The 8,598-nt window shown below is 34.6% G+C and overlaps 1 protein-coding gene across 2 annotated transcripts; it reads right to left on the reverse strand.

Annotated features, from left to right (window-relative positions):
* Positions 1–583: 583 nt before the first annotated feature.
* On the reverse strand, positions 584–6,455 carry LOC114415934. 2 transcript variants are annotated; one of them, XM_028380796.1, is made up of 4 exons: positions 6,190–6,455; positions 5,896–5,997; positions 3,849–3,920; positions 584–3,345 (listed from the first exon to the last, which is right to left on the reverse strand). In XM_028380796.1, exons 2-4 carry the CDS (start codon positions 5,903–5,905, stop codon positions 1,199–1,201), a joined length of 2,229 nt encoding a protein of 742 aa, XP_028236597.1. In that variant the 5' UTR covers positions 5,906–5,997; positions 6,190–6,455; the 3' UTR covers positions 584–1,198. The 2 variants fall into 2 exon arrangements, with proteins under 2 accessions (XP_028236597.1, XP_028236596.1); XM_028380795.1 differs by having other exon boundaries at positions 6,186–6,455.
* Positions 6,456–8,598: the final 2,143 nt, after the last annotated feature.

Genomic DNA, 8,598 nt, shown 5'->3' on the forward strand with positions numbered 1-8,598 from the left:
AACAGTGATTGCATGCCCATTTCCGAAGACAACTACCATAGTCATGATGTTGGTAAAAGAACAAGTTATTGATCAAGTCATAACAATTCTTATACACAAAGTAATCCCTAGCTGTACCCTCCAAAAGAAGTGTTCAAGTAAACCCCCACAAAATGCACATAAAGCTAATGACAAACTTTGGTGGATAAATTCTGATTTCACTTTAAGAGCCATTCTTCCCATCCCATTTTGAAGTTGAGACCATCAAAATCTTCTCCCTCACGCTGTGTTTGGAACGTAAGAAATGTCACAGAAAGGAAGGGGAGGGCGTGGTAGAGTGCAAAAGTTGCTGTATTTCCATGGATATGTGGCTATCAAACAATCAAGTTCAATGATTAGCCCTCTGCTGCTTTCTCTGTGTTTTTTACCCTGAGCGTGCAATTGTATGTTCAATGTCATTGTCTGTTATTATCTGTTATTAAAACTTGTATGATTGACAAAGACCGCTTGCTTGGTGGGTATTGAAAAACTAGTTATTTATAAAAACAAAGACATGTTCATAAGTATAAATGTTAAGAACCTAGTTTTTATAAAAGAAAAAAAATTATCAAAGACAAATGGTATATTTCCATATACAATTTTATTTTCCTCAGTCATGATCTCCTAACAGTTGCCATGCTGACAAAAAAGATATTAACAAGAGCTCTGAATATAGCTTGAGCTATATTAACAAGATCATCAAAGACAAATGGTACAGTTTACATTAAGTGCAATTTCCTTTGTAGCTCTGAATGTACCAAAATAGTACATTATACCTGCCCCTACACATTTTTTTGGGGAATACAGTGAACTTTATATAAACCTGAACATTTCATCACAAATCGACCAAAAGGAAAGACTGAAAGCCTTTAAGTGTACGAGCAAATGTGCTATCTTTAACCTCTTTGATTTGTCAAATCCAATGGATGCTTCCAAGTTCCAAGCAAGACGTGTCAAGGGTAGTTCAGTAGACAGCCAATTCTTGAAACAGGCATGAATTTTGTTATGTGGTCTCAATCAGACAAAAAAAAACCAGTAAACACTCCAAAATATGTTGCCGAAAAATATACCAAAATAATAAAACTAAGAACCTAAAACTCCTAAAAATAAAATGCATTCGAATTCCTCAATTGCAATTTACAAAAAATAAAGCACCAAAACCCAGCCCTCCAGCATCACATCAAGGGCCAGAAGCTCCTGAAGACTCCGCAGCATCCTCTAATCTTAATGTTATAGGTACTTCTTCGATCATTTTACCTTTATCTGCTGAGCCTTCCACAGCCTTGTTCAACCTTTTCAACCATATATCATAGTCAATAGGGTATGGAGTTCCACAAAGGCTATCCACATAATCAGCAAATGCTTTCAAGAGAGCAGAAACCTGACCAATATGTTGCTGGATCGATCGCTTCGCCCAACTTCTTTCTCTCCATTGCAAAGCAGACTCAATAGAATCTTGAAGAGACATAGTCCCTCCACAAATAAAATAGAGGATGTACACAATGCTTTCAGCATCGGAAGAAGGACACAGCTTCCCATGCTGAAGTGCATGAGATGATGAGAACTGCAAATTTATGGCAGGGCTGTCCCTGTCTTCCAACACACCACGCCCCCAAGATATGGGGACATACATAGTTTGGTTTCTCACACCTTGTTTTTCAACAACACGTAGTATGTTCTCCGGACAAATATCACCATGCTGGACATTAGCCATGGCTGCGCTTCTTAGAGCAGCTAGACAATCCCGGCACAAGCGCGTTGCTTCATCTGCAGAAAATGACCCCTCATTAGCAACCACAGATGATAGCGGCTCCCCTATTGGAGATATCACCAGTATTGGAGTCCCACACCAAGGGTGATCACACCTTCCCCCGGGGCTCTCTTTCTTGCAAGGTCCAGAATGTAAAATCCTACCAGAGGCAACAATTTCAGGTAAGTATTTGCTCAAGATTCCCTGATTCCTCAAAATGTTTAGAACTTTTGTTTGGCGTTGCACTTGGTACCAAAGGCTCATATCCTCCAAAGAAGGCTCAAGTCTAGATGGATGAGCACCCACATATAAAGTCAATAACTCCGAGGGATGATCAAGACAAACTGCACTATAGAGATAATACTTCCCTCCTACCAGAGATTCATGAATTTGGAAACTTTTCTGTCCCTGCTGTGGATCATCCAAGGCCAATATGTCACCACACTTGAGCTTCAAACGTGAAGCTCGGTTATGGGAAAATAATTCATTTTGATCAAGCTCAACAATTTCTCCTGCTTGATGGTCAGATGTCTCATGATAAGGCACCAATGCATTTTCAGTCTCAATGATGCAGCATTCTGTTCTCCGCTTCTGAAGGCGGAGACTATGATCTGAAATCAATGAGGCTACTGATTTTCGCGGAGGTCCATTCCATTGTGCAATGGAGTAGAAAGTTGCCAATAGTACCTGTAGAGTTCCTATATCTCCCCAATTTGGATTTCCTAATCGGTTCCATATTGGTTCCACTGGGGTGACACAAATTTCAGCATTAGTTTTGATCCATTCAGCAACAGATAGATATGGATCACTTGAATTCAATAAATCAAGTTTCCCAAGGTCACCACTGAACTTTATCACTACTCCACATTTAGAATCTAGAACTAGAAGGAAAACAGAATCACTGTTGACAGAACTAATCTTGCTCAAACTCCGAGAAACAAGAACATGGAAACCATAAAAGAGAGCTTCACAAATAGTGCTGGCTGATAGTCTTGAATCATTGTCCAAGAATACTTCTGGCTTGAATAAGGCAAACTCTACCATATGATCCCATTTAAATTTTGAATCAGTAGCAATTTTTGATATTAAACCTAAACCACGCATTTCCCTCAGTCTTCCCCTTGATATTGCCTTTTCAACACTACTGAACCTCGAACCAATATGAGAGGGGCAAGAGACACATAATGGCAGTGGTCCACTTTTATGCCAAAACGTACGCCAAAGTCCAATTATAATAGCATGAAGGAAATCTTCTGCAGCTAGATACTGATCTTCTATAAGCTCATCAGAAACGTCAGCAAAGAATGGCATACGGACGAGTTGCTGAAATGGTACCCCCTCCAATGCCAAATCAAGTTTGCACAATTCATCAGTTGTGAAGGGAGAACGAAAACTTTGCATCCCATCTTCTGAATCACCATTTAGATTCTCCAAGACCCACTCCTCAAGATATTGACTGAATAACTCCAGGTCAACCAGTTTCCTTCCATATTCCTTGAGCCCCTTTAATACTCTTCTGGAAATAGGAAGAAACTGGCTCAATCCTGAGGTCCCAGAGACAGTACTAGCAGAAATAACTGCCATATAGCAACCATGTTATTATACTAAAAAAAAGTAATCGTATATTAGCACAAAATCATGATACATGATAAAAGGACAAAAGCAGAGACAAACCAGAAAAATACATCCATGCCTCAAGGAAGTATTTGAATCATACTAATTACTGTCATTACATGCATTACAGTGTGCCGATAAAAAAAAACATGCATTACAGTGTGTAAAAACACTAAGCTAATAGCACCAGATGAATTTGAGGGTGTGAACTATTGTCAAGCTTGTGTATCATCAAAATTTTCTCTCCATACATATTTTCTAAGAGTCTTCAACCATACATACACTTTGATATTTCATTGAAGTTTATAACTACTTAGGCATCATTATCCCTCACGTAGTTTCTTAAACATGAATAGGTCAATAGTCCAACATTATAAACTGTATGAGAGGGGTTAAAGCATGGGAAAGTTAGTAAATACCCCCAATTCTAGAGAAAGATCAAACAAAGGAAGAGATCAATACAAACCAGAGCTAGACTTCCTGAAACTTCCATCCAGACTTTTTCCTGGAGATAAATCCAATCCATTTTGCAGAAAACCTGATTCACATGATTAATACAGTTAAAAATCAGATAAATCATTATATAAATATGAACAAATACATAATTTAGCATTTCCATAGAAGTGAGCAAGTTTTTATCTATAAAGTATAAACCCTATGAATTCTCCAGTATCTCAATTGCAATTAGAACATAAACTGTATTTGCAAAAACTTATGATTAGTACAAATCCTTCAATTCTAGAGGCATTAGACTGATAAATCCTTTTCTCTGATACAACTTACAAGGAACAAAGTCCACACACTCACACAAACATACAATAATTAATTTTATTCCTCAAGAGTGGAGGAACCTAAATGTACAGGCTGAAGACACATTTTCTCTTCAAATATAAATGCTGTTATATTTTCTTTTTCCTTTTTTGTTGTTGGTCTCAATTATCCCATCTCCCTACTAATTTCTCTTCGATCAATTTGATACAAAAGAGAGTTATCTACAGCAACAAAGTAAAAACAACCAGGTGAGGCTGTAGTGTAAAGTAAGGTTGCACCAGCATATGCACAGAAATAATATTTCATTTTATTTTAATCTATGAACTATTTTGCCAGTGGAATGCAAAAATCACTTTATTCAACATGCCAGGTATATGAGAGCGAGATTCTATTGCTCCTTTTATGAATGGGCTTCTGATCCTATTTTATGTATACCCTTTAGGATGAATATACATCACATGCAGATTTATAGCCATTTTTAGGAATTATAAAGGGAAAATTAGGCTTCTTATAGTTTCCTTTCAAGAATTTGTATTTTTTTATATTTCATAGTTTTAGAAGCTAATTGCATGATTGATTTTGATATTCGATTCATGCAGAAACTTCCAGAATTATCACTCACCGCCAGGACTTAGTGCTAGGTGCTACAATGCATCAAGCCTAAGTGCCAGGAATTTCCTCACACTGCTAAGCGTCGAAGTGTCAACTATCAAATGGCCTTTGTTCTAGAGCACCAAGCATTTCAACAGGGTGCTCAAGCACCAAATCAAGAGTTGTTTTTTACAGTGTTTGTTTTTAATTCTTAATCTTTTTAATTAATTTTGGTTGGCTCTAATAGTATTGATTTAGCCGTAGTTAGTATCCGTGTCAATTATCCTGGAAACGATACTACACTTACTATTTTATTACTTGATAAGACCAGTATACATGCCTTGATTGAAGAAAAAATCCTATTTTTATACACTCTCCATCACCCCTATCAATAAATATATTTAGCTAATAAAAACATGAACTGATACTACAATATATGCAGGAAAACATCTTTCAGTTGATTGAAAGCCAATTTTTTACAGAGTAAGTCACCAGAGTTACTTTTTAGTCTACATTTCGTTATTGTCATTTGTCATCTTTCTTTTTTGGTTGGTTCACAATTCACATACACCACAAGGTACAAAAATATTCATCACACAACAACATTATCCTACAAATAAAGAAAAGGACAAAAGGGTAAAATTTTCTCGTTGCCATTAGTAGAATGAAAAGCAAGGAACTTGCCATAATCGCATCAATTAAGTAATTCTAGAGACTAGAAGACATGTGAAGCGTTTAAGTAACAATAAAAAACCATATCAGATGAGTCACAAAAAACCACCCAAGAGCCTCCTTCCAACTTCAAACCAGTGCAGGATATCACAACCATCATATAATTTTACAATGAAAGTCGGGAATAAAAAGCTGATATATATTTTCACATTGTTTTTGTATAGTAATCGATCCATGCCACTATGACAGCATGTGGAGATATAAGGTTGCGGAAGGAGGGTGAAGGAAGAAGGAAGAGGTAGCAGGTTCAAATCCTCCTACTGACATTTCTAACAAAACTAACAAACTAACATTTGCTGATTAAAAAAAACAAAAAACTATGCCAGCATGTATAAATAAACAAACCCCATTCAGCAAAACAAAACACATTCTCAACAAAAAATAAAAAAGGCAAAACCTTGGGCCAAAGCGAAACTCACCCAATTGCATCGCGACCCAAAAGCTGAAAACTTTCACGGACAAGATTCCAAGATCTCCTTAAACGTGGAAACCCACATTGCTCAACCAACGAGAGGCAGTGACTGTGGAAGGTGACAAACACGGACATTACAGCCAGAAGAGAAAGAAGAACAAGAACGTGGGACGACACCGAAAGTGAAAACGACCAATGTGGCACTAGATCTCAACAAGGCATTATTATTACTAATGATACAGGAAAACGAACAAGATGTCATCTTGTTCTAAAAAAGACGAATGAAAGAAGACAAACCCACTTAGTGTTTCACTTCTCTCTTGTGGGGAAGGGGAAAAGAAAAAAGAAAAGGGAAAGTTTTTCTTTTCTTTTCGCTGTTGCTGTAGCTGTAGCTGTTGGTGTTGGTGTGTTGTGGTTACAAATTGGGAACATGAAACACTGTTACGGATTCAGAGAGACATTGGTGTAGGTGAGAGTAATAGAAGAGAAAGGGGAAGCAGAAACAGAAGAGAGTAAAAAACAAAGATTCAGCAGGATGGGAAGCTATAAATAAAAAAAAGCTGCGGAAAACCCAATGAGCTTGTCTCCAACTCAACCGATAGGCCATAGGTCTTTCTTGGCAATTGGTCCCATCGATAATGATGTCTCGCATTTTTACAATTTTTCTCTCATCCACCTTCCTTTCCCCAAGCGCGTCACTGTCAAACTCCATTACATTCTAACAACCTTAATTGCCTCTTCGCTCTTGCCTAATTCGCATTAAATTTTGGTAAATGTAGTTTACATTCCTTTTTAAGAATATTTTAACTAATTCATGCTTAAAAAAATATAAATTTAATTAGTCATATTAAATTTATTATTTATTTCTATTGTCATTAATTTTATTTTTTTTATTCACTTAATTTTTTTCATTAATATTTAAAATAAGAATGATTAAGTAAGAATACATGAAAAAATAATTAATACATTTTTTTAAAAAAAATCCTATAACAAGAAACAAATAAATTTTTAAAAACATCTTATAATTAGAAATGAAGATAATATTAAACAATATCTTTAAAATATTAGTTAAGAAACTAAAAAAAAGTATTAAAATGTGTAAAATCACATTACTTATGATTTTTTTAAGTTCTCATATAATGTTTATAATAAATATTTTTTATTTTAGTTTTTTAACCAATACCTTAAGAATACTATTAGTAGGACCCTTAAATTTTATTCCATTTTTTAAAGATTTTTTTATTTTACAAGACATTATTTTAATCTTTAAGAAAATAATAATTAATACTACTAGTATTTTTAGTGTCTAGATATTATAATTACACAAATTTAAAATATTTTTGGTTAACCGTTCAAAATGTAATTTGCATGGCTAAACTAATATTTTATTTTCATGATATGGAATCTCAAATTATTCTGGCTTAGTAGTATTTCCTTCTCTACATCAAGAGATTCATAAGAAATAGAAGGAAAGAGTCAATGACACAGTAAGCTTAGTTTAAGTCAATCCAAGAGACACTAAATGTTTTTAATATTGATTGATTTTGAATCAAGAGTTCCCTCTAAAACATTTTTGCTTATAACTAGTTTATAATTTTCCATAATCAGGATTTTCTGAAGTAGATACTACATAGTACATATCTATTAGAAAAGTGAAGTCCACATGAATAGTAAAGATTTTGTCATATCTAATTAACACTTTTTTTTTCTACTTTAGAGCATAATAACTAACTAGTCACGCTCACACTTGACAATAACCAATGAAGTACAGGGAACAGAATTGAAAATAGCAGTGTGACACAGTCGCTACCTTAGAGAGTGAGTGTTGATCATAATTTGTTGTCATGTTATCCCTACGCTTTTCCATGAATTTTATAATGAGCCTCTTACGCTACACTTGTGACTGGGGGCCATGGCTCTCTGGCATGGATCCTTCACACTCTCTAATCCCTTTGTTTTGGTTTAGTGAGGCCAAATATACATGTGTATTAGGTTGTCTTCGTTTAATTCAAGTATTAGGCTAAGTGAGAATTGGAATCTCCTCGATTAAGGACAGGTTCAAACACTAATTATATTTATGTGCATGTGTACAGGCTTGTGGGTTTAGATGCATAAAGTAATTATCACCGAATGTGTGCATTGAGTGATATTCATTACTATTATTTCACGTTGGCATTATACTGTCTCACTCCTGAAGCAATCTACAATGATTTTATTTAATGTTTTGGGTTGAATGATAACTTATATTTTAACAAGCAATCTATAAAATATTCTTTGAGGAAAAAAATATTGGCTTACCATGACAAATATAGGCAATCCAGCACTAAAATGCATGTAAGGAGTAAAGCAAGAGGGATAAAAACATGAACATTTTGTTTATCTTAATTTTATGTGTCTTATTATTTCATATAAATTTAAGTATTTTATATAAAAATTCGTTCAAATATTAAGATTATTAAAGTGAATGTTTAACTTAATTTTGTGAGTCTTATAATGCTAAAAAAATATGTTATTTATGATATAAATTTAACTAAACAACGATGTTTGTATATGTAATTTCATATGATTTTCTTTAATAAACAAAGATCCAAACAATATTGCTTAGAAGTAAGCAACGCAACATATAAGTACACGTGTTAAAGATACTTTAAGAATAACTAACATAAGGCTTAAGGTTAGTAAAAAATTATTATCTTTAGTGAAAAAATAA

This window comes from Glycine soja, chromosome 6, assembly GCF_004193775.1.
Source record: "Glycine soja cultivar W05 chromosome 6, ASM419377v2, whole genome shotgun sequence".
Lineage (NCBI taxonomy): Eukaryota > Viridiplantae > Streptophyta > Magnoliopsida > Fabales > Fabaceae > Glycine > Glycine soja.

Bases quoted from the DNA above. Each gene is read 5' to 3' on its own strand.
- LOC114415934 (XM_028380796.1), bottom strand. The intron at 3,346-3,848 runs GTTTGTATTGAT...GCTATATGGCAG, and splicing joins TTTCAGGAAGTCTAGCTCTG to TTATTTCTGCTAGTACTGTC.